This window comes from Mauremys reevesii, linkage group 8 (assembly GCF_016161935.1).
Source record: "Mauremys reevesii isolate NIE-2019 linkage group 8, ASM1616193v1, whole genome shotgun sequence".
Lineage (NCBI taxonomy): Eukaryota > Metazoa > Chordata > Testudines > Geoemydidae > Mauremys > Mauremys reevesii.
Genome location: NC_052630.1, coordinates 6,112,253 through 6,136,586, shown reverse-complemented (window position 1 = coordinate 6,136,586; position 24,334 = coordinate 6,112,253). Strand labels below are relative to the sequence as shown.

The following is a 24,334-nucleotide window of genomic DNA, read 5'->3' as shown; positions in this document are numbered from 1 at the left end:
GTGGCTCGAGAGAGGGTGCAGTTTGGATTTGTTTTAGTTTAGCACTTCAAAACCTACGCCGTTAAAAGCCCTTTGAATTAATATCTGTGGAAAGCACAATGGTTGTCCCCTGAGGCTGCGGAACTGCAGCTGGTGCTTTACTTTTGCTGCTTGTTTTTAGTGGGGTTTTAAGCTTCTTTACTTTGAGCCATCACAATCCAAGGAGTCGTAGGGGGCTCACGATGGCACATTTTGCAGCCTGTTACTCCGCTTGTCCTGCGAGTTTTCTCTGTAGGGTTGTGCCCTTTGGAGACTGGAGAAGGGGGAAATTATTTTGATTGGGGAAAGGGGGAGGGAGAGGAGAGAGCGGAAGATGAGGTGTAAAAGTGTCTGGCTCCTGTTATCTCTCAGCATCTTCCCTCCCTTAACTTGAGCTAGAACCGAGCAAGCACCGTACTTGAGTTATGCCGTGGAACAGGGGAGCCCCCTCCTTAAGCTGCAGCATTGGAGTTGGAGCTTTTGTCAAGAGGTGAAGCCTCTTTTCCCTTCTGGAGCTTTGTAAGTGATCCTGGCTTCCTTCGCGCCGTTGCCGTGGCCCGATGGCCGCCTGTTCCTGGAAGTGGCTCGGTGCCCGTGAAATATCTGCTTCTATGTAGCAGCCAGTATCTCAGTACGACCACTCTGTCCGGTGTCGTGTTTGGGCCACTTGTTGAGCCTGCTTCTGCGGCCTGGGAGCCAAAGACCCGACTTCTAATCTCGCCTTTGACGCTAACCAACCTTCCTGACAAGGTGGTTCGCCTTGAGGTGAAAAGGACTGTGTAAATTCCGAGAGGCTGCAGCTGCCATCAGTTGTTATGTGGCTACAATTCCTATTGACTTCAGTGGGAACTACACCCTGTAACCGAGGGCAGAGTTGGGCCCCAGTATTGTCAGAACACTTTAGTTTTTAAGATCTACAACCATGTGGCTTCTCCCCCTGCCCCCCAATGTAAAATGTCCAGGCTCATAGTGTTCTCTGTATAACCCCTGCCAATGATACTTGGGTGCAAAACCATCAAAAATGGGAAAACAAGATTGCTCCCTTTCTCGCTGGCACAATTGTAGGCTTCCCTTGGTTTGTGGCTTTAGTGCACATAAATGAGAAACTGATGATGGCAGCAACAAGACTGCGCGGGCCTGTTCTCCATTAACCCCGCAGCTCTCAGTCCAGCTGAACTCTGGGAAACTGCAGTGTTGGGATAGGGACGAAAAGCCCCCTGGAAGACTGCAGTGAGGCGATCAGACCCCATTGCATTAGTTACCCAAGTCAGGGTTTTTAATCTAGTTCTCAGCAGGTGACGTGGGAACTCATTGTCCATGCACACAATTCCTTAGATTGAGGCCAGTTCTGACATGATCCTCATGGACGGTCAGTCGCTCTTGTAAAGGAAGATCTGGAGGTGATAGAAGAAACAGTTCCAAAAGTGCCCTCAGACTAGCTGGTGGGATTTTTCAATGCCTGTAAGGTAAATCCCTTCTCTCCATGTATCAGTATATTTATGCCTGCAGCTGTAACTTTCACTCCGTGCATCTGAAGAAGTGGGTTTTTTACCCACGAAAGCTTATGCCCAAATAAATCTGTTAGTCTTCACGGTGCCGCTGGACTCCTTGTTTTTGTGGATACAGACTAACACGGCTACCCCTCTGATATTCAACGCCTGAGAACACTTCACAACGAGCTTTTCTTGCACTGTGCCCCCTCTCAGCTATTGTTGCTACTGAAGAGAAGAATGGGGAGGGGGGCGACGTTGTGATCCTGGCAGAGTTCTCGCACTGAGTCCTTTCCACTTGAAACGCCAGTTCCATGTCTGCAGGTGGCCCCTGTGTTACTCAAATGAGCATCCTGATGCTGTGGTTCAAGGGATCTGTGGCGATCGTATGCAAACAGCAGCCTGCTTACAGAGGCTAATTTACTAGCTTTAGATGAGCAGGTGACACTAAAGTTCAATGCACTAATGCTTGTCTAGAGCAAACCACAGGACTCCAGGCAGACAGAGCTGTGGTGGTAATATAGGAAAAGTTACAGGAATGCTACAAGTTCACACATTGCTCAAAGGTGCCCCCTACTGGCTTTAGAAGATGCTGCATTATGAACAGGTTTTAGCACAAAAAAAAAAAAACAGGAGTACTTGTGGCACCTTAAAGACTAACAAATTTATTTAAGCATGAGCTTTCGTGAGCTACAGCTCACTTCTTTCTTCTATATAGAGAATGGAGCACAGTGGTTCTTAAACTTTTGTACTGATGACCCCTTTCACACAGCAAGCCTCTGAGTGCGACCCCCCCCTTATAAATTAAAAACACATTTTTATATATTTAACACCATTATGAATGCTGGGGGCAAAGCGGGGTTTGGGGTGGAGTCTGACATCTTGTGACCCCCCCCCCAGGTGGTAACCTTGCAACCCCCCTGAGTGGTCCTGACCCCCAGTTTTGAGAACCCCTGTTGTAGCAGGAATCTCACTCCAGCACTCATACGGTGAGCTGCTTGCTGGCTTGATTGTGATCATCTCTGCTATCCTCATTGCTGCTTAATCAGTGAACATGTGGTCTCCTTTGCTAGGTACTGCCTGCCTTCTAGTGGGCTGGCTCCTGCTACCTGCCATGCAAAAAGACGTGTTGCCTCATTGCGGAAAGCACCGTAATGTGCCAGAACCCTGGTGCCTACTCTGCTTCTTCCGGCAGGTGGAGTGGGTTGTAGCTACTTGCTCCAAACCATAAGAGCCATAGTCCTCTGTGCCTCAGATCAGTGTGATGAGACAACTTTAAATCCAGTGCTCCTGGTCTTTCCAGGGAGACTTGCAGCAGAACAGGAAGACCGGACTTGATACCAAGCTCTGGGCTGCACTATAGACGTACATTGATATAAGTGCATTGCTCAGCGGTGTGGAAAATCCACACCCTTGAGTGATGCATTTATACCGACCGAACTCCTGGCGTAGACCGTGCGATGTCGACGGGAGGGCTTCTGTCACCATGGCTACCATCTCTCAGGGAGGTGGAGTACCTACGCCAATGGGAGAAGCTCTCCTGTCCACAAAGATAGCGCCACCGCAGCTCGGTGCTGTAAGGGATAGACAAACCCTAAGACTACTTCTCCACCCCTTTTTCTTATGCTCCAAAGACAGGCAAGACCACACACCGGATTTGTTTTCTCCCCAGGTCACCTTTACAGTGGAAAGTGGTAGGATGAGCTCTGCGTCCAGTTGGTCTCTTGCTGCTGTAACCTTACTCGGATACTGACTGCAGCACATGCTAAAGAAGGTCCTGCACTGTCTAAGCACAGTAGGGCCACGGAAGGACAAGTTGGCCTTAACTCAGGAGTTGCTGCCTGTGTTGACACATTGTGTTTAATTCCAGCAAAACTCAATAGAGAACAGATTTCTGTTGCAATCCCTCTGTCCTCCCTGCGCTTTCACCGTGGCCAGTCCTTAGCTAACCAGCCAGGCTTGCCTGTGCTGTGGAATTAGATGTCTGTTACTTTCAAGGCCCTGATCTTGTGACATGATTAGAAAGCTCTGTCAGAGGCGCTAACCTAAGCAAGTTACCTGCAGCGGCGGCTCTGTACTTAACTTTCTGAGTGTCACGGGGCAGCGTAACAACTGAACTAGATGCAGACTCCCATGCTGTCAGAACCTTTGGTTCCCGTGGCTATAATAGAGCTGCCATCTTACCCTGCTGCCCCTCACGCTGCAGCTGTATTGGCAGAATGACCCCTGGCGTTGGGGGCGCTGTGATGCAAGCGGAACAGAGCCACGTTTCTTTCCAAGCACGTTTCTTGTTCCGTTGCACAAGAGATCTGTTTTCTGGTGACCCATATTGAAACAAATAAGCTCTGGGTGCAGAAATGCAATGTTTTGTTTTTTCTATATCCTGGGCTCGAGGAGTTGGATCCCTCCCCTGAGTGTGTAGCTGACAGTATTTTTTTGACAGGCCGTGTTTTCAAAGCAATCAACCAATTTCCTTTTCTCTGTGGTGATTATGCTTTGAAGTGCCCTACTTTCATTGCCGAGAATCTTTGTTTGTTGTGCAGAATCCGGTTACCTTCCTTCTTAGGGCTTTTCAGTTACACAAAATCCTAACAATGCCATTGAGCACCAGAGATGAAGCGGGCTGGAGAGCTACCCACCTTGTCTTTTCTCCTTTCATAATAAGTTGCCTGTCTGGGGCTTTGGCCCTTACAGCAATTTTTTTTGATTGATTTATTTTACTGAACTACTGTCTGTGGTACTTTATCGGGCCCCACTACTGTACTGTTGGAGTGCCTCAGGCTTTAAGGCACTAATCTTCACAACAGTCCTGTGAGATAGGGAAGTAGTGGTATTGCCATTTTACAGATGGGAAGCGGAGGCAGTATAAAGCTAAGTGACTTGCCCAAGGTCACACAGGACATCTGTGGCGGAGCAGAGGATTGTACTCAGCTCTCTAGTATCCCAGGCTAGTGCCCTAACCACTGGGCCGTCTCTCTTCAGTGTTGTAGGTTCATCATTCTGCTTAGGATTACAAAAAATGAAGCTGCATACACCCAGGCTAATGTGGCTGGCAGCTGAGAGAATATCTCACAACTAGCTTCGAGTTTCTCTCCATTTCTGTGTAGCAGAGCATGTCACACCCAGGGCCCAATATGCAACTTCAGAAATGGAAATCATTAGGGGCAGTTAAACCAGGGTAAGTTTTCTGTAAGTGTTGAAGCTGGGGGGGACGACAGATTTTTGTTTTGTTTGAAGCTATCCATGGAATCTTGTGGGTTTTCACTAAATAAAACTATGGCTTGAAACAAAATTTGAGGGTTTTGTCTTTTTCTCATCTCATCCCAACTGGAAGAGTGGCAGGGCTTGGAGGCATAGAATCCCAGATTCTCCACATTTTTCAGTTGTCAGTCTAGTATTTTCAGTCTTTAAAATTTTGACCAAAACAAATTTTCCACAATTTTTGTCCTTATCAAAAAGCCATGTTTTGCTGGGTACGGCTTCAACAAAAAACTTTCAACCGGTTCTACAAATCATATCAAGAGCTGCACCCACCAAATCATTGGCCTGGGGCTGGAGGTGTGTGCCATCTTGGGAACACTTCTCCCCGACAACTGAATAAATTCAAAATAATGAAGCTTGCACTGTTTTGGGGGCACTTGTAATGTCAAACAAAAAACTAGGCCTCCTGTGGTTTTTTTAAGGAATTCCTTACCTCTAAAAACCTCTCTAGGTTTATTGATAGGCTCATCTGTGCTGGTGTCATTTCTGAATGTAAAAAAAAAACTCTCTGCTCTATTCTGAGGCAGCGGGATACAACTTTTCCCCTTCCTCCTCTTTGTGGTTTGAGAGTTCTTGGATTTATGGGCTTGGAGCTCACGGAGTCAATGGTTTAATCGTGGTATGAAACCCAGAGGTGTTCTGGTGGCTATGGTGGAGCACTGGAGTGGCCTGAGACACTGGGAAAGTGGGGAGAGGTGGAGATGGATGTGAGGGAGTCTCATGACAGGTCCAACAAAAGACCCTACCAGCCACATGCTGAGTGTCAGAAGTTGTTCACATTTCTGGAAGTGGAGTCTGTTGGCTGTCACCCTCACTGACTTGGTGTCACGTGCTCCTTTCTTCACTGCGATGATGGCCCTTCAGCACTTGTGCTAGAAGGGCACCGATCTCTGTTTTAATTTACACCTTTTTGGGTTGAGTAGGGTGCTAAGTTTTCTTGGTTTCTTTTTCCTTTGGGCAGTTACTGTCTGGGTGAAGAATGTGAATTGTGCAGGAATGCTGGGACTGCAGATAGAGTTCAGTGGGGCCTGTAATACTTTACAGATTCTATTAACAAAAAAACAAAAGGCACTGGCCCGGCAGCAGGATCCTTGTTTCGGGTCATTATCATGGAGGTCATTGTTTAACCAACTCAGCGTGTCAAGTGGTAAAGTCAGAGGCAGCACTGTCCATCTTCCTCTGCTGCCTTTGACGTCTTTTCCTGCTCTGTGGTGTTCCCCCCTACTGCCTCTGCCTCGGCCTCTGTGGTGTCACCCTCCACTCCTCCCTCTTGTTTGAACACACGTTTCCTATCTTCTCAGTGAGGGCTGAGCCAGAACTGTGACCCTCATTCATGGCTGTCTGAAGATGGCCAGGAGAGGCATCCTCTAGTGACGAAGGCAGAACTGCAGTAATTTCCCTTCACTGCTAGCTGTTCAAGTCAGGAGGTTCCTAATGAAAATGGGACACATGTGGCGAACGTCTGCATGTTTCTAACTACCATCCAAGCCCTGAGGTGGGAAGGGTTGAAGTTGCCATGCCACGTGTGACACCACAATTACCTTCCATAGCAAGAGAATGGTTCCACTAATTCAGGACTGTGACTTGGCTGGGGGATTAAGGAGAGAGCTGCTGTTTCAACACAATATTGGATACACACCCATTGGCAAATAGAGAAAACGCCTGGCCAAGGAACGTGATTGTTTTTCTTTCCGGTTCTAGTATAAAAATTCCCCCTCTAACAAGCCAAGCTCCCTTTTTAAAGCATCATGTTCTTGATGCATATTGCCTTGATCGTTGCTAATGACCACGGTGCTTGTTGGCAGTTGGAATGCTACGAAGGCAGTGGATCTCGTGGTGTTCCTTACACACAGCAGGTCATGGCTGTTTAACCCTTCTTCTGCCCTAAGAGATCAGTGTCCCTCGAAAATCCTCTTTATTGCTCTTATGGTCCCCACAACCTTTGATCTGAGCACCTATTACTCGGGCCAACACCAGAAGGGTTGGCTTAATGTGAAGCATGGGCACCTGATGCTGGGCACGTAGATCTGAGTTTAACCCCCTGATTTTGAAAATGGGGTCGGGTGGGGGGAAACATGTGACTCTGGACTAGCTGGAAAGCTCCGTTTGTGCGCAGAACGACAAAGGCCTTGGTGTCCCTGTGCAGAGGGTGCAGCACACAGCTGCTCACCTGCTGTAAGCACATCCACCCGGTCTCTGTGCTGGCTCCGCCAGATGCAGTCCAAGGCCTTGGCAGGCTTGTAAAGGCCCAGGTTGGCCCAAGGCTTGTTTATCTGTTAGTGCCTAGCTCGGCGTTCTGCCACTGCTGTGCAGATTGGCTGGGGGACTCTGGCTGCGTGTGTGCTCGGCTTTCTCGGCTATAGGCTCACTCCCCTCAGTAGCCTGTTGGAGCCAGCGTCCAGCAGACCTCCAGGGCACGATGCCAAAGGCCTGGGTCTTTAGCTCTTGTTCTCAGGGGACGCGCCTCCTGTCCATAAGTGGGTGTCTTGCTGCCACAACCAGAGGCCCTATAGAAATAAGTTAAATGAGCCGCCTCATAAAACTGAGGCTCTGCGAGTAGCCCAGTCCTATTGCCATGGTGCCATTAATGGCTCACTTCAAAATGCCGTTTCCGAATAGCGATCTGAACTCCTCCTGTCCAGTGGGCTGCACCTTCTGCTTTCCACATCGGTGCCTTGCTTCACCCTAGCCAGCGGGCCTCTGTTCCACAGGGGGCCCTTGCATGTGTGAATGTTTGACTGGTGAGAGCGCTGGGACACCCCTCCCCACCTCCATCGCAAGCTGCCCTCTGCACTAATGATCCAGCCCCATCTTCCCTCCACCTTCCTGCAGAGGCAGCAGAACCCATGCGGGGGTGGGGAGGGTTACATTGGCAGTAGATGGGGCTTAAGCTTAAACTCTGAAATAACTTGCCCCTGTGTGCCCAGGGAGTCCTGAGACAGCAGATGAGGCTTGGGGATCTGGGGCTTATTCCTTTGTACAGGGCTGTTGTCTGACATGTCCTGTTGCTCTGAAGAAACCTACCCTCCGCTGAAGAGCAGCATTCCCCATTGCAAGGAGGCACTCACCCTTCAGGCTGCCGGCCTTTCTGTGGCCTGGCCAGCTGGGAGCACGTCACCCTTCTGACTCCCGCTCAGACAAGACAGCTTGGTCTGGTGGCCACTGAGGGGACCCCGTCCTCCCCGGACTGAAGGGGAGAGGGCGTGGCCGTGGCCGTGTGTCAGTGTCCTTCTAGGAAAAGATAGTGGCCATGGTTCTTGGGACCGTGAACCTGACCTATTCCCAGTGCGAAGCTGCCACTGTGGGGATTTCTGGGTGCTGCCTGATGCATTTCTCATCATTTAATGATATGTGAGTCCAGGAGCGATGGTGCTGAATCCCCCGCAATCTGGTCACAGTCTCTCTAGCCAATCTTGTGTGCACGTTGGGGCAAGGTGGAACTCCTAATGGCCTCCTAATGCTGAGTGCCAAGGGGCCATTCAGGAAGACCAACCTCTGAAAAGTTACTGCTTGCTTTGGTTAATGACCTCAGCACCCATCATCTGTAGCTCTCTCAGCTTTAGATGGGTGGACAATGGGGGGAGGGATAGCTCAGTGGTTTGAGCATTGGCCTGCTAAACCCAGGGTTGTGAGCTCAATCCTTGAGGGGGGCCATTTAGGGAAGTGGGGATTGGTCCTACTTTGAGCAGGGGGTTGGACTAGATGATCTCCTGAGGTCCCTTCCAACCCTGATATTCTATGGGTCTATGATCTAAGTGCTATCTCCAGAGAATCTCATGTGCCCCGTTTACAGTGACTCAATTGGCAGAGCCAGGAGTAAAGCCCAGGGCTCCGGAGTGCCCTGTCTAACAGACAATGCTGCCTCGGGCACGGGGGAGGTTGTGCCTGGATTGGGTCGTTCTGTACCCTAGAGGTGTGTTGTCACTTTAACAGCCTTGGGGAGGGAGGCGGGAAGAGACACCCAGGCTGCTGGCTTCCAGCAAAGCTTGCTTTGATTGGTGGGCAGAGGCAGAGAGATAATCTAGGGGGCCAAACGCAGACCCCTGGTGCCTCATTCACCTTACGCTGTGGTGGCCTGTCTGTTCCCACCTGCTCAGAGGAGAGCGGTCTCTCTCCAGGTGCCAGTACTAACAGCCCTGTGTTTTTCTCTCTCTCTCTCCCAGGCCTGCTGGCAATCCTGATTCCCCGCCTGGACATCGTCATCTCTCTGGTGGGCTCTGTGAGCAGCAGTGCTCTCGCCCTCATCATCCCTCCCCTGCTGGAGATCACCACCTATTACTCAGACGGTCTCCACCCCGTCACCATCGCCAAAGACATCCTGATCAGCGTCCTGGGCTTTGCGGGGTTTGTGGTGGGCACTTACGAGTCCCTTTGGGCACTGGCCACCCCCCCCATTTCCAACACCACCAGTGCCTGGGTACATTGACCCCTTTTCCTTCTCCCGCTCCACCCCAGCAACGCCGCTCACTGGGTGTTCATCAGGGTCACGGCAGCGAATCTCCCTGCCTTCTCTTTCAGGGCATTTGTCCAGGAGAAATGAGGGTGAGTGCCCAGCCAGAAAAGACAGGACCCTGATTCCCTTTCCCTCTCCTCTTAGCGTGCAGTTCCCACTTTGGGGGTCTCATTGCTTGGGTCTGGGAGCCCTGCAGAGATGACTTGCGGCCCCTGGTTGGGATGGAGTGCCTTCCTTTGCTCCACCGGGATCCTTCTGGGGCAGATTCAGATGACAGACCTACAGGTGCCGAGGTACTGCAGTTTGAAGTGAACATGCTTCTAGACTATAGAGTACCAAGGGGAGGGGAGAAACCTTTGGGCTCTTTCAGGGATCTAGACAACTGCTTCACAACCAAGGGTACCTCTGCCCTTCCAAACTCCCCTCTGCCCAGAAAAAGAGAATCTGAGTCTTTTCTGGTGCCAACTCTTTTTTTCAGCACTTTAATTCATAGCAACAGAGCAGCTCCAGCCAGTGAGTGACACATTGGAGCCCTCATCCCTAAGAGCCGTAGAACCTGGAAAATTACAGTGATGGCAAGGGGAAAAGGGAGCAGGAAACTGCACAAGGAGAATGAATCTCTTGTGTGCGCTGCCCTGGCAGGCTGATGTCACGGCCCCGTCTGACACTCGCTGTGTGTAAGCCGGGCCTCAGTGGGTAGAGCGCTCCCTAGCTTGAGGAGCCAAACACATGAGCATTAGATGGCAACGTTTATTGGAAGCCATGTTACAAACCCCGTCTGGGCCTAGATCCCCCTGCCACACCCCATCTCCGGCTCCGTCCATTCTAGGTAGTGTGGGATGAGGCAAGTGTGTGTGTCTGGGTTTCAGAGAGGAATGGGGGGTTGTGCTAAATCCCTGACTTAAATTTAGTTGTGATTTCCCCCCCACTCCCCCTGGACTCTGTCTAAGGGATATGGGCTTTATCGAAAGCACTAGGAACAAGGTACGCCCGGAGCAGGCTGGGAGGGTGTCTGGGGCTCCAAAGTACTTAACTGCTGAGGCAGTTATTTTATTCTGGAACTAGGAGCCCACTTTCCTTTACACCTTTTTCTTCAAAAAAAGGGCCTGGGACAGGGATGTCCCCTTGTCAGTACTTTCAGCTCACTCCCCTTCCCCCTGGAACGCACCCCGCCTACAAGGGATGTCTTGTGTTTACACCCACCGGAGCTACGCCCCTGCTGGGCGGTGCTACCTCACTGTTTGTTATAAATCACTGATAGCACCAATGCTGAATCATGACAAGGAGAACTGAAGGCACATTGTTCTAATGAGCCCGCATTCCTCTTCTCTTCCCTTGCTGGATCTATCCTTTGTTCTCCGGCTAGTGAAGTTGGGGTCCCACCACTTGCTAGGTAGGAAGAAGCGTTCTCTGTTTTACCCACTTGGTTTGATTAGTGAGGGAAGGGAGCTGTCTCTCTTGTGTTCCTCTTTCATTCCTTTCCCTTTACTTGGCGCTCGATCTCTAGACAGCGATAAGCTGTTCAAAGCTTTGTCATTGTCATGCTTTGGTAAGGCGAGGCTGGACAGGACGCCATAGCTCTCATTCATGCAGCTTGTATCAGTTTGTCAATGACCAAAGGACTAGAGTACGTGATCTTGGACCTGGTGGAGGCTTTGACTTAAAAATCTCTTCCTTCCCGTTAGCGTAAGAGGAAGGCATCACTCACATCTGAATGAAAGTGCTAATGAATGGAGTGTACGTAGAGCGACGGCTGGAAATCAAATAGCGTCCCAGTGTGCGCTTCAGCATGCAGACCCATCCAGGATGACTTTGTAGGGATTTATTTTTTAGCTTTACATTGATTTTTAAAGGCGCCACCGACACCTCAGCAGGATGGTTAGTTAATCGCATGTCTAAAAGAAAGCACAGTCTGAACGTGCATTGGACTGAATTTATTTATTTGCTAGGGTGGTTTTTTTGCAAGGCAGGGCCAATGTATGTTCTTCTTGAAATAGAAGCTTGGAAGCCAGACTTGCAGCAGGTGATCAACAGAGGTTTGTTCCCAAAGCCCTGTGCTGTAATATGAATGGTCAGAAGGGAGGGTTGATGCTGTCTCTAAGCCATCCAAAACCGCTGATCTCTTGGACTAGTGTAGCAATGGAAAGCTCAGTCTATACAATGGCTGGAGCATTTCATTTAATTAGAACGGGAGCAGGGTTTGATTTCCTTGGCTGCAAAGTGGCTGTCGTAGGTAACTAGTAGGGCCTAGCTGCTAACCTCTGCAGCCCTAACGCAGGCCTGGAAATGGAGTCCGTGCGCGTTTTCTTTTTTTAATGGCAATTCCAAAACACGGCCAGCAGGTCCTGCTGCACCCCAGAGGTTGGGTTGTGAGTACTTGACCCGAGGGCTTTACTGGAAGATGTTGATTTATGCTGTGGCAGTACCAAGGGTTGGTTTTAGAGGGTACACTGGTAAATGGGGCTTATTGTGCTTTTGCACTCCCCAAAAGCTGCTTCTGTCTCCAGGAGCCCTTAGGGAGCTGTTTAGGAAGCAATTGTGGACCTACATTTTCTGTGCTGCTCTCTCCATGTACATTCCTAACACAGATGTTTTCATTTAAATGGAGAGTTCACTTCCTTCATCAGCTCCTGTTACTCGGGTTGTTTCCTGAAGCAAACAACTCTTCACAGAGCATTGTTCATATCTCCTTGAAAACAGCCTGACCAAAACAATGCATATTGGCACCTCTCCAACCCCTGGTGTGGGCCGAGCTTCTTTTCCACTCCCTATCACCTCTCCTTCAAAGCCTCAGTGTGCCCTCCCCAGGGGCACACCTTTCCTTTAGAGATCCCCTCTCCCACCCCGCAGATACCCTGCTCTCGCTGCGGCCAGCGGATTCTAGGAACAGGTCCCAGCTGGTCCGAGGGCCAGCCCTGGTTTCGGCAAGGAACACGGTGATTGGGTTGAACTGAACTTGAGGAAATATAGGCAGATCTGGCATGCTCGCTTCTTGTTTCTGACGCTGGAGAACAGCGGGGCTTACAGTTCTCTGGTGCTCTAGACCTCTTTGGAGAGAAGACAAAATGTCAGGATGAGAAGCCATCTGCAGATGAGCTCCAATTCATAAACTGCCCCCGGGTCCCTGCTATTGTGCAGAGGCTACTTACGTAGCCTCTTTCCCCGCAATGCGGTCGCAGTATAGAAATTGCATTCAGTTCAGCACAGGTGCATACGTTGTTGAGACCTCTACACCAGTGTGCCCAGGCCTGGTGTCTTCCTGCAAGATTGTCAAGCCAGTCGTAGGGTGGTGTAGCTTTTTTTTTTTTAAGCTGCAGGTCCCCCCCTTTACATTTTTACTGCCACTCGCATCCTTGGAGCGGCTGCAGCTGCAGAGCAAAACCTGCTGAAGGTCATAGCAAGCCCAGCAGCCAGTGAGGGCTTATTACTGTTTACTTAGGGGACGCTCTTGAGTTGTCTAGCTGGAGAGTCCCTTTAAGACGAAGGACCTGACCCTGGTGTCGCTTGCTTTGGTGTAAAGCTCAGGTAACGGCCCTGAGATCAGTGTGAGCGAGATCAGGATCAGCAGGCTCCTGTTCCATGGAGCTGCACTGGGGAATGGAGCCTGACGTGCACACTACATATGGCAAGAGTGCAATGTAAAAGATCATTGTATATAGAACTTACGCTGGTGTCTGATTTCATTACTGACATGCAAAATCATTGGGCCTCACCTTTCCTACCCAGCGTCATTGCATGCTGGAGGCTTGGGGACCAGTCTCTTGGCTTTGTCTTCTGTTTGATGGAACGTTGGCAGCAACTGATAGCCGCTACCTCCTGCTATCAGCAGGGCTCTCCTTGCCCGCCAGCCAGCGTAAGGATTGTTACATCTAATGGAACACTCCCCCTGCCACTCCCACCCATCCACATGTGCTGCTCTTGGCCACTAGGCAGTCCTGATTGACCACTGAGGGGTCTCTTCTCCATTTTCCCTGGTAGAAGTGACCGTTCAAATTAACCCCAGCACTGCATCAACCTCCCCTCCCTCACACCATGTAAAAGACTAATGTCAGGATGATTGCTAATGGGACATGTACCGCTGGGGGCGATAACATGTCGTCTGTGTCCTCTTCCCCCGCCTCCATTTCAAAGCTCTTTCTGTTGTCAGCCCTGAGGTGATGCGACACGGTACAGCTCCGGGGGCTGGCTCAGTGGGCACTCTTGCACAGAACACAATATAGATTAAATACAACGTTGCAGAGCACTTGGATAACACGGGATTATTTGCTCTCTGAATATTAGCAGCTTGCTGCTGGTTCAGAAGAGGAGGGAAAACACTTTTGTTTGTAGTAATGGCCTTGGCCATATAATCATGTTTAGAGGGATATTGGAGAAGTGGCCCTGGTCGCATTTGACGTGCATATCATGCTGTCCCTCTTCACTCCCAGTGGGGGGCTAGTTCTGGTGTGGTGCCACATCTCCAATCACGGGACTGAAAAGGGCATTTCGTGGCAGAGCAGAGGGAAGGAGTGCATGACATGCCCATCTGCAATGGTCAAGAAACCCGGGACAAAATTCCACTTTAGATCTGCCCCCGGAATAACTCCATTCACAGTCAATGGCGTTGCGCTGGCTTTACCCCTGATGAGAACAGCATTTGGTCTCTGGTGTTCAGAATGAATGGTTGACCTGGCAGTTCAAATAGTTGTGAATTTAGACTAATCAGCGCTGAAGTCCTCGCATTTGAGGTGCTTGTAGATTCTTATGATCAGGACAATGTTGTTCAAATTTTTTTGATTAGCTTATGTTGGGCCTTTCCGCTATATTTAAATGAAAATGAAGGGGTGGGGAGCAGTGTGCATTTACCTGGAGTTACACTTATCCATGGAATGACTGAATAATTGCAGAGCGAAGTGTATTTTGACATAAGGTAGTCACAGCCAGCATTGGACTGGATGATCAGTGAGACCTACCATTTGACTTCTACATTGGCAGCAGGTCAGTGACCAGGGAAAGTGTGTGTAAATATATTTGATGTGTGTGTTTTTTGTGCCAGCATGTATGTATATTGCCAGCACACAGTATGTATATCTGCCCAGTGAAAGAACTTATTTGTATTTGGTGCTGTACCTGGATCATGTATTCTGTTTTATTCAATAAATAAGGTCTATTTTTATTTTATTAAAGGCTTCCATGATGCCATTTTTATACTAAGAACTTTATTTTTTTTTAGATGTTGGATAAATTTTATCCTTTTGGGTTAAATGTCCATAGCTACCAGCTGTGATCATTTATATGTAACAAGTAGGCTGTTCTTAATTATTTAACACTGTTGAATATTGTTTGGCACCCAAAGTGTGCAAGGCCCTTTATCAATGACCTTAAGCCCTGGGTCCCAGCCCCCAAAGGGCTTGGCATGTAAATGATGAAACTCCTGTCAGATCCAGGACGTAGGTGGATGGGCCTCGGGGTTAGTGTAGGATGGAGACCGGGTTCCCATGTCAGAATGGAGTTCAGGACCAGGATCTGAGGTCAAACTGAGAATCAGTTATCAGGAATCAGGTGTGTTAAGGATCAGGAGACAGGCGCAGTTAGCACTCCGTGATCAGGGTCGAGCCCAATTGTACAGATGACTTCCTGTTCCTCCTGGCTTAAGTAGGGAGGGGGAGCACAGGCCAATCAAGACCTCGGGTGTTCCACCAATCAGGGCCCAGAGGTGGAGCCTTCTAGCTGATGCCATTAAGCTGTTGGGTGGAGCATTGACCCTCAGGAGCCTTGTGGGCCCAGGTTTTAGACATGTGGGTCATGGCAATGGCGCAGGAGGGAAAAACAAAAGAGAAGGCAGCTGGCAGGGAAATAAGGATATGACGGACACATGTGCAACATAAAATGAATGTCTGGTTCTAAAGTATCCCAGATCTGTGCAAATGGGTTACTTCTCCCCTGACCAGGAAAGGAGAGGTCATGGTGACTATAAATCTGCATTGTGGGAGAAAGGGTTTCAAAGCCACCAGGGGAAATAGCTGTCCAGCTCCCATGTATTTCTAATTGCCATGAGGCAGCTTTGAAAATCTATGCCCACACCTCCTAACTCCCTCTCCTCCCTTCCCTCCTAGCACTTTCTAACAAGTTGCTTTTGAGAGAGACCGAACCAGCCCTTCTGCAGCGGGCACACAGACCCCGTAATCCCTCAGTTCCAAGCACTGTATCTAAATGTGTGGAGACTTCTACGGCATTGGAGAATTCACAGGGCTTCATCTGCAAGAAATCCTACTCAATGGGAGCTGGTTGGGAGTGGGTTATTGAGCAGGTGCATCATGGTGCACCCAAGAGATTCAAATGGGAGCAACAGAAACTGCTAATTTTACTGGGCAGTATGCTAAGCAAGTACTCTCTTAAAATACGCCAGCCTGTTTGCCCTTAGATGGCATGAGCTTCCTTTTTCTTTTCTTCCAAGGGACTTGTCTATGCTGGGGAATTGCAAGCAAGGCCTGTCATTTGACGTTGTGTCAGCGAGTTGTGAACACTGAATGCTAAGTTGTGTTTAACACTGTTACCATAACTCTGCAATGTCGCTTCCCAGTGTAGACAAGCACCCGATAAACGGTACGCCCAGTGAATTGATTTTGCACTTGTATAGTACTTCCCCTGCCAAACACCAATGAACTAACTCGCCAGTTAATTCATGTATCCCCATTTTACAAGTGGGGAAACTGAGGCAGGGAGCAAGTAAGTGGTTTGCTCAAGGTCATGTTGGAAGCTGCAGCAGAGCTGTGAATAGGACTTGTGTGTCCTTGCTCCTCCTCTTGTGCCTGCACCATAAAATGATTTTTCCTCTCTAGTAAATGGCCCAGCTTACTAGTATTCAGTTTAACATTTGCTGTTTCTTCTGTAATAAGTTCTGACCATCACCTCACTTTAGAAACCAACTTGCAAGAACAGTGACTAAAATGATGTCTTAATCCTGCATCTGGGTGGAAGGAGCTGGGTTTGTTCCTTTCACTGTTCTAGTGTTGGTCAAAATGTTCCTGCTGGGAGGGATTGCAGGAAAGCCAGCTGTGTTCTACTAGCCGCCTGCATGATCAACATAATTGCTGCCTAAATGCTTGTTACAGAATCTTTACTGCTAGTCCCAGTGTGCAAAGCAGAAGCAAAAGTTTGATCTTCAATTAACAGGTCAAGCTTGTGGCTCCAAAGGTTGTGACTTATCAATTGAAATTAATTTGTTCTGCCTATCAGCGAGGGAGACAAGCTTGGGTAGAGCCCTGCATGGATGCAAAATTCCTATCTGCATTCATCTGCCAGCTGAAGCCTGGTCTGTGGCTATAAAGCAGATAGCTGCAGGTTTGCAGGGCTCTAAGTATGGGGCATGTCAACCTTTCTACAGTACGGACAGGGCCTTTTCTTTCTAAACTGCAGCTGGAGCTAAGGTTTTCAGAATGTATCAATATGATCAGGAAAGGTCTGTAGATCTACCTCCTGTATATGAGAGTGTGTCTGTGGCCACATGGATGCACAGTTATACCTGATCCACCCAACAGCGTGGTATGACACACTGAGGGCTGGTCCACACTAAGAAGCGGGGTCGAACTAGGGTACGCAAATTCAGCTACGTGAATAGCGTAGCTGAATTCGAAGTACCATAGTTCGAACTACTCACCCGTCCAGACGCCGCGGAATCGAAGTCCGCGGCTCCAAGGTCGACTCCGCCCCCGCCTTTTGCAGTGGTGGAGTACCGGAGTTTGAACTATCGCTTCCGGAGTTCGAACTATCGCGTCCAGATTAAACGCGATAGTTCGAACTCCGAGAAGTCGAACTCACCGCGTCGACCCAGCTGGTAAGTGTAGACTAGCCCTGAGTAACTGAAATTCAACCTACACTCTTTGATAGTTACTCATTTGGAAAGTACAGCAACAAGGCTGGAACTTGAATTCTCTTCAGATACTGCTGAATAATTCATGTTGCTGCTGTATCTCATTAGCAGGGCCATTTGGAAAATCAACTCTAAAGAAATTAGGCTCTGTGTTTGAAGGATGCTTGGCTTCCAAGCATAAGAAATTGTCCATAATGGAGGGAAGGCCTGAGCATTGGGAATGTATGAGCTCCAGAACAGGACGAAAGTAGCTCCAGCCTGGAAGTTTAGGGCAGCTCAGGACCTTACTCCAGTTCTGAGAGCCCATCCTGCCCTAACAACGGCTCCTGCCTCAGTGGCCATCTCTGGAGGAAGGGGAAAAGGGATGGACAAGAATGCAGCCTGGGAAACCGCTACAAAAGAGCGCTCCAAAACACAACTGGCAGTTTGGGCACCTAACTGCCCTTTGTGCCTTTTGCAAATCGATCCGGTGGGTGGGTGGCACCGTTCTCCAGCAGCTGTGTGGGTAGTGGGAGAAGAGGGAACCTCCTTGCACTGCGCTGAGGGAACCTGGCATTGGGAGGATCACCTCTTCAGTCAGCTGATGGAGTTCAGAGCGACCAACCCAAATCCCTGAACAGAGTGGGGTCCGGTTTGCCTTTGGGGAATGGGGGGGGGATAATCTCCAAGTTCAGAGTGAATTCTGCATTGTGAGGGAGGAGAGTCCACTAGTGCCTTGTCCTGGGTGCCAGGCATGGGAGCAAGACAAAGCTGCTACCCTCTTGCACAAGCTCAGTATTAATGCAGAGATTATAAATCTCCAATGTTGACATGAGCCAACTAAGCAGTTTGAAGCCAGCTCCCGGCACAAAGTGGATACGGCTATTTCCCATGGTGGGCCACAGGTTGAGAACTATTGGCCCGCCCAGCCCTGCGCTGCCAGGGTGCCCCTTCTCCTCGGGGGCAGACCCGCACCACGTGCTGCACTCAGCCCCTGCCCAGTGCCTCCCTGACTCCCTATGCCTGGTGCCCCCCCCCACAAACCCCAATGCCCAAACACCCCTCCACAGAGCGGGGCTGGCAGACAGGACCCCAGGTGCAGGGCCAGGAGTGGAGCCCCATGTAAAACCTGGGGGTGCTACAGCACATCCCCACACCTGTAGTGCCTGCACCTATGCTGCCCAGCACCCTCACCAAATCCCCCACTTCCCACTATCTGTCCCCCTCAAACCTCCCCAGAGCCCCTCTCTCCTGCACCCTGCCAGGCCCCAGCAGGGCTGTCTGACACCCTCTCCTCAGCCAGCCCTGCCCCCTGCCAGATGGGAGCAGCAAATTATGAATTTTTTTAGCACACAGCTGCAGCCCAGCTGTGTGCTAATTGGGCTGTGGGTTGAGAACCAGTCCACTGGTATTCAGTATGGCCATTGCTTTCACCAGTAGGTTTCAATTACAAGTCCTCCTCTCTAGTAAAGCAGGTGCTACCCTAGGCCAAGCCGGGTTCAGACTGACTGCAAATTAATACATCTCATTTTCTTCAGGGCCAACTTACCAGCACTAGAGCACTTCTAACTCTATCTGATTTTACTAATTTAAGGGCCCTTTCATTTGAAGTGCTGGGTGTCCTCAGCATGCACTGAAGTTGATCAGTTGAGCTTGTGTCATTCTGTTCGTTACCTCTACGTGCTTTATTGAAAGTTTAAGGAGAGCTGATTTTTCCCCCCATGCAATGGGTTGCCAACTTTGAAATTGCACAAAACCAAAACCCTTGCCTCGCTCTTTCTCCAAGGCCCTGCCCCACTCATTCCATCTTCCCTCCCTCCATCACTCGCTCTCCCCCACCCTCACTCACTCACTCATTTTCACCAGGCTGGGGAGGGTCCCTTTTCAACCGGGTGTTCTGATTGAAAACCGGACACCTGGCAACCCTTACACTAGTCACTGCATATGTGCTGTGGGTCAAGTTAAAAAGCCAGAGGTCCATTAGAAAATAAAGAATTTCTAATAGCCGAGCCCACAAAATCTGTTCATTTAATTCACAATATTCCACTAGCAGCTTCTTAAGAAATAAATCCCCCCACCTTATGGGCTATACCTGGAACCAGCTAGAGCGAATGGCCCAGGATAGAAGACTCTGGAGATCTGTGGTTGGCGGCCCATACCCCGGTTGGGGTGACGGGCATGGATGATGATGATGATGACCTTAAGGAGGGAAGGCTTTTAATTGAAACCCTTAGGTAAAATCTAGCAGCTCTATGTCTTAGTCTAGGCTGAGTGCTTAACTTGCATTAAGCTTCTGAAACTGGGACAGGCTCCCAGAACTGGAGCAAGGTCCTGAGTTGTGCTAAATTTCCAGGTTGGACCGAGTTCCTGACTATGTTGAAGGGCTGGAATAGACGTCTGACTAAACTGAGCTCCCAGGCTGCAGTGAGGTATTCCCAGCTGGAGTTCATCATCATAGAATATCAGGGTTGGAAGGGACCTCAGGAGGTCAGCTAGTCCAACCCCCTGCTCAAAGCAGGACCAATCCCCAGACAGATTTTTTGCCCCAGCTCTGTAAATGGCCCCCTCAAAGGATTGAGCTCACAACTCTGGGTTTAGCAGGTTAATGCTCAAACCACTGAGCTCTCTCTCCCCCTGATTGGTTTTAGCCAATCAGCTCCTTCCACATGACCCAAAAATGGAATGTCATGGCCAGCTGCAAACACAGGGATCTCTTTCAGCTCCAAAGAAAACTCCACCATTATGTTACCCCATGATAACAATTCCAAAGGCTTCATTAGTTCAAGATCAGCGCATCTCGAAAGAGGAAACCACCCCCGCAGTTGAGTTCTGTTTCACTGTATCTCCCTGAGCTTCAATAGGGAATTTTATTACAGATCATAGTTGTTACCAATTTGACCCTTTCACAGACTATCCCCTTGGCATTTGCCCTCTCTCCAATGGCTTGCGATGTCAGGTTTATTTCACAAGCTTTAATAATTCTTTTAAAGACACCTACAAAATACACTCAGGCGATAGCTCCCATCACTGCTAGAGCATGGGTATTAAGGATTTTTTTACACTATTGTACAACAATCTGCCAGATGCATTACAGATTGTAGTCTCTTTCTAAGCATCTGACATCAAACAGTGAGTAAAGTCTGATCCAGGGTTGGAAAACTTGGTCCTATGTCTTCTCTTTCTAGCCACTTTGAGGCTTGTAGAGTTTCGTCGCAGCTTGACTTTTAATTCTTAAGAAGGTCAGAGTCCCAATTGTGACATCACCTCTGAGGAGATGTGGCCTCCCTGTGGTTCGTGACACTGCACTTCACAATTCAAGGTTGTGAGTGAGCCTGTTGGCTATATTAATAGAACACGTGTCACCTTCTATCATCATCCCCAAGTGCCGGCATTATGTTTTAATCTAAATTTTCCAAAGCACTTCAGACACTCTTGAACGTGGACTGTCATAAAAGGCTGGAAATTGATCCTCGCATTTTGTTAACTATTATTTGCCATTTGGAATTCACAGAGCAGCCAGCCACTGCTGTTTGAAGTTGGCAAATGGCAATAAAACTGATTAAAATCCCATTTCTGGGGTGTTAGCATATTAGCAATGACGGGGGGAGCATTTTTTTTAAAGAGATCAACCAAGATTCGGTATTCTCTGTGGATGAGTGCTGACTCCTTTGAGAACCAGAGCCTGCTCTCTCCCGAAGCGTCTCTTATGCTGCATCAGTGGGTGTGCACCTGTAGAACAGTGCCTGTTAAATCCTCTCTCTCTCTCTGCCTCTGTTTCTTGTCCTCCTCCCTAACACACTTGGTCCCTTTCAGTTCAATGGGACAGTTCCCACAGTAAGCCTCTGCTCAATGTGAGAATTGCAGGATTTGGGTCTTATTTATAGGCGGTGCAGGTAGACACACCTATAATTAGGGTGTCCTGGCACTTCCCATTATAAGCCCCTGGTTCCAGCTGTTTATAACTTTGTCCAATGTTACCCACTGGGGCTGAAATTTTCCATGCTGGGAGTTTGCCTCAGGCTGATGCGTTCTGAAAATTTCAGCCAGACCAGCTGTATTGGTTTTGAGAATGAGATTGGGTAAAAAATACGTTCTGCCAGGTTAAAAAAATATTCTTAACTGTTGTGTTGAGAAGCCCTCGTGCCACTGCGCTTGAGAGCAGGGTCTTGAAAATGGGCAGGTGTGTCACCGGGGTGTCAGTGAGGTGCCTTTTACTGTTCCCGTAAGAAAACGCCCAAATTTGGCCCAGTTATGAGCCTTTGAATAATCTCCTCAGACATAAGCCATGAAGGCTTGTTAAAGCTTCACAGCTAAAATCTCCAAACCGTCCACCTGCACTGGGCGTGTTCCAGCCCCTGCACACTCGTATGGGGTGACTGAGCTGCTCCTGTGCCCTCCTCCCAGAGTGACTGAGCATGCTCCATCCCAGGCTGCAAGTTTCCTTGCAATACAGGTCTGTCGCATCTTAGGCGCATTTAACATGCACGATTTCAGCTTTACGCGGTCGGCAAAAACAAGAAAAAAAAAACAAAAAAGAGAGAAATAACAATTTAAACACTGTTTCTGTAGTGCGGGCGATTCCTCCCACCATTGCACTCAATGTAATTTTGACTATAAGCGATTTTCGCTTCACGCGCTGACTGCGGCACGTAACCCCAGCGTAAGATGAGACAGACCTGGGCTGCTGTGTTACTGGGCACCTTGTCTCTCCGTGGTGGTGCCCAGGCAGGTAGTGGAAAAAGAGGAGACAGTGACTCAAATGGAGAGGGGTGGGGGAAGGGGACATATGGGCAGGAGCAGAGGGAGGCAGAAGATAGAACAGGGACAGAGAGGGAGAGGGTGGGGACGGAAGCTGAGGAGGGGGGCTGATATGAGGAGGGGGAAACATGGGCAGGAGATAGGGAAGGAGGCAGACAGGAGCATAATCTAGTGAGAGGAGAGGAGGAGGGATACAAGCAGGGCAGGAGAATCTATTACCACTAGGGAACACTCCCACAGAACCTGGAATGGAGCCCATTATTCCTGAGTGCCTGCATTCCTTTGCTGCCTAGTAAATAGCTTCGTGTGTTTCTCCATCCCCCTCCAGTAGCAGGTCCATATAGAAGATAACAACTTTCTACTGCTACCAATTACTTTCTTAGTTCAAGAGGTGGTGGAGGGCTATGCTGTGAATCTGCAAATGACTCGGGATGGGCTCCATGTGGTGAACATTTTGTTTTTTCCAGGCTGCGTGTTTTTTTTTTAATAGGAAATTACATCCAAAAAATGAATTAAAAGAACATTAAGGTCGCAAAGCCAAGCACTGAAAAGTTAGGAAATGCCAGAATTCAGGGGGCTGGTGGAACTTTCATTTTGCCCCCTTGTGCCTTATCATAGAGTCTGGAACGACGTGATCGTGCGCTGGTTTTTACTGCAGGCCCCTGCCTCAGCCAGTGCTGCAGGGAGGCAGGCACCAGCTGCATGGCTGCTCCTGGAGAACAGCTGCCTTTTCTCCCCCACATCCAAGCTATGCAGAGGAATGGTGCTGCCACCGGGCTAAGTCCCTCTGGGACAGTTCCCAGCTCTGTTAACTCCTGATTGCAGCACTGAATTACAGGAGACTGTTCTCCCCAGAACAGTCAGTCTCCTTCCCCTCCGACCTCAAGCAGAGCCCCTTATGGGGGAGGGGCTGGGTTTGCTGCAGCCCCCCCGTTTCTCTGACCTTTGGCCTTTGCTGAATTTGACCCTGCCTGTACCTGGTGCCTGTCACGCAGACCCTTCCTTCCTCATGTTGGCATGAAGGTGGGGAAGGAGAGAGGGCAGCTGCACCAGAATGATACCAATGCACGAGGCCTATGCGCCCTGGCTGTAAGCGAGTGACTTGCCCACAGAACACCTGGGCATGCTTGGCCGCTGTCACCGAGTGCAGAGGACCCAGGGGCAGCCAGGAATGAGGGTCTAAGGGGCTCAGCCCCACTTTTGGCTTCTTCAGAAACACCCTTTCTGCTCAATGCCTTTTCCCAGTGCATTCTGGGTCACAGTGGATGGCGCGACAGGTGCTCTCCTGCTCTCTGAGTGCAGGCCTGGGAGGGAGGAGCTGCCCCATGGAGCTCATGCTGGGTAGGGCAGGTGATTTCCAGCCCCTGAGAGAGCTCCTCCCACCACTGAAAACATGGAGCAGGGCTGAGGTCAGCGCAGACTCCCAGGCTGCTTTCTTCTACCCCTGTGGGGCAAAGGATTTGCAGCTGGGTGTCTGAGCGGACTCAAGGCAGAGCGCCGTCCCGCCCCTTGCTGGAGCTGAATGGGAGAGCACCAGGTGGAGGAGTTTGCCAGCACCACCCTTTGAACTGGAAGATCCCAGGCAGCAAGTGAACCAGGTAGGAAGTGGGGCCTCTGGGGGATGCTTTTGGCCCATGGAGGAGGGCTCTTCTGCCCAGCAGGGGGTCCACAGAGAGTCCTCCTGGCTCAGTGGTGGGGCCTCGGTGTTCAGGGATTGAGGAAGGGGATTGAACAGTCTTTTCTCAAGGAGTGTTTTCCCTTTGTGGTCTAGTGGGTTGAGAAAGCAGCTTCAGGAGGCCGGCAAGGAGCTGCGATGGGGGTTAGCTCAGACTGGATCTCCTTTGCAGTTTGGGGGAATTGCTGCTTTTTAGGGGGTGGACCAGAAGTGGGTTTATGTGTGTACATGTGGGGTGGACTTGCAGCTGGGTTCATGTGGTGGGTTGTAAATGGTTTTACTGTGGGGGATCAGCTGGGATTTCGCTTGGTGTGTGTTGGAGGCACAGCTGTTTTGCTGCTCAGCAATTTAGGCCTTTGCTCAGAAATGATTTCCTGTGTGGGTGGGGGGTGTTAAGTACTTTTTGTTTGGGAGGAGTTTGTGTGAAGGTGTCTGAAGTGATTTTGTGGGGAAGGTTGTGTGAGACAGGTTTGGGGAGTAGTGTGTGTAAAGGTGACAGAAATGACTGTGGCGTGTGTATGTCAGAAATGGTTTTTAATTTGGTGGAGTCACGACTGTTTCATTGGAGGGTAGGGTCCACCATTGCTTGATTGTTTGTTTGTTTAGTTGGTCAGAAATTATATTGTTTGGTCAAGTCTGAACTGATTTTGTGCCTGAGTGTGTGGTCACTCTTCAGGCTATCGGACAGGAGGAGAGTCTCTGGGTGCTAATATAATCCAAACAAAAAATGCTGGGTAAAAATAAAATCAATTAAGCGAGTCTGTTTTGCTTTTTAATTGCACGTTATGTGAGCGACAACGTTTGAGCACCTACCAACGTCAGAGGTCTCTGTCACGAGGGGATGCAAC

At 49.6% G+C, this 24,334-nt stretch overlaps 1 protein-coding gene across 2 annotated transcripts in view; it reads left to right on the top strand.

The window, feature by feature from the left end:
• Positions 1 to 14,382, top strand: part of LOC120370512 (proton-coupled amino acid transporter 1-like) — a 43,992-nt gene extending 29,610 nt beyond the window's left edge. For both annotated transcript variants that reach the window (XM_039485344.1, XM_039485345.1), the window contains exon 11: positions 8,933 to 14,382. In XM_039485344.1, coding sequence (XP_039341278.1) covers positions 8,933 to 9,195 — 263 coding nt within the window. In that variant the 3' untranslated portion in view covers positions 9,196 to 14,382. The remainder of the gene's footprint in view (positions 1 to 8,932) is intronic.
• Positions 14,383 to 24,334: the final 9,952 nt, after the last annotated feature.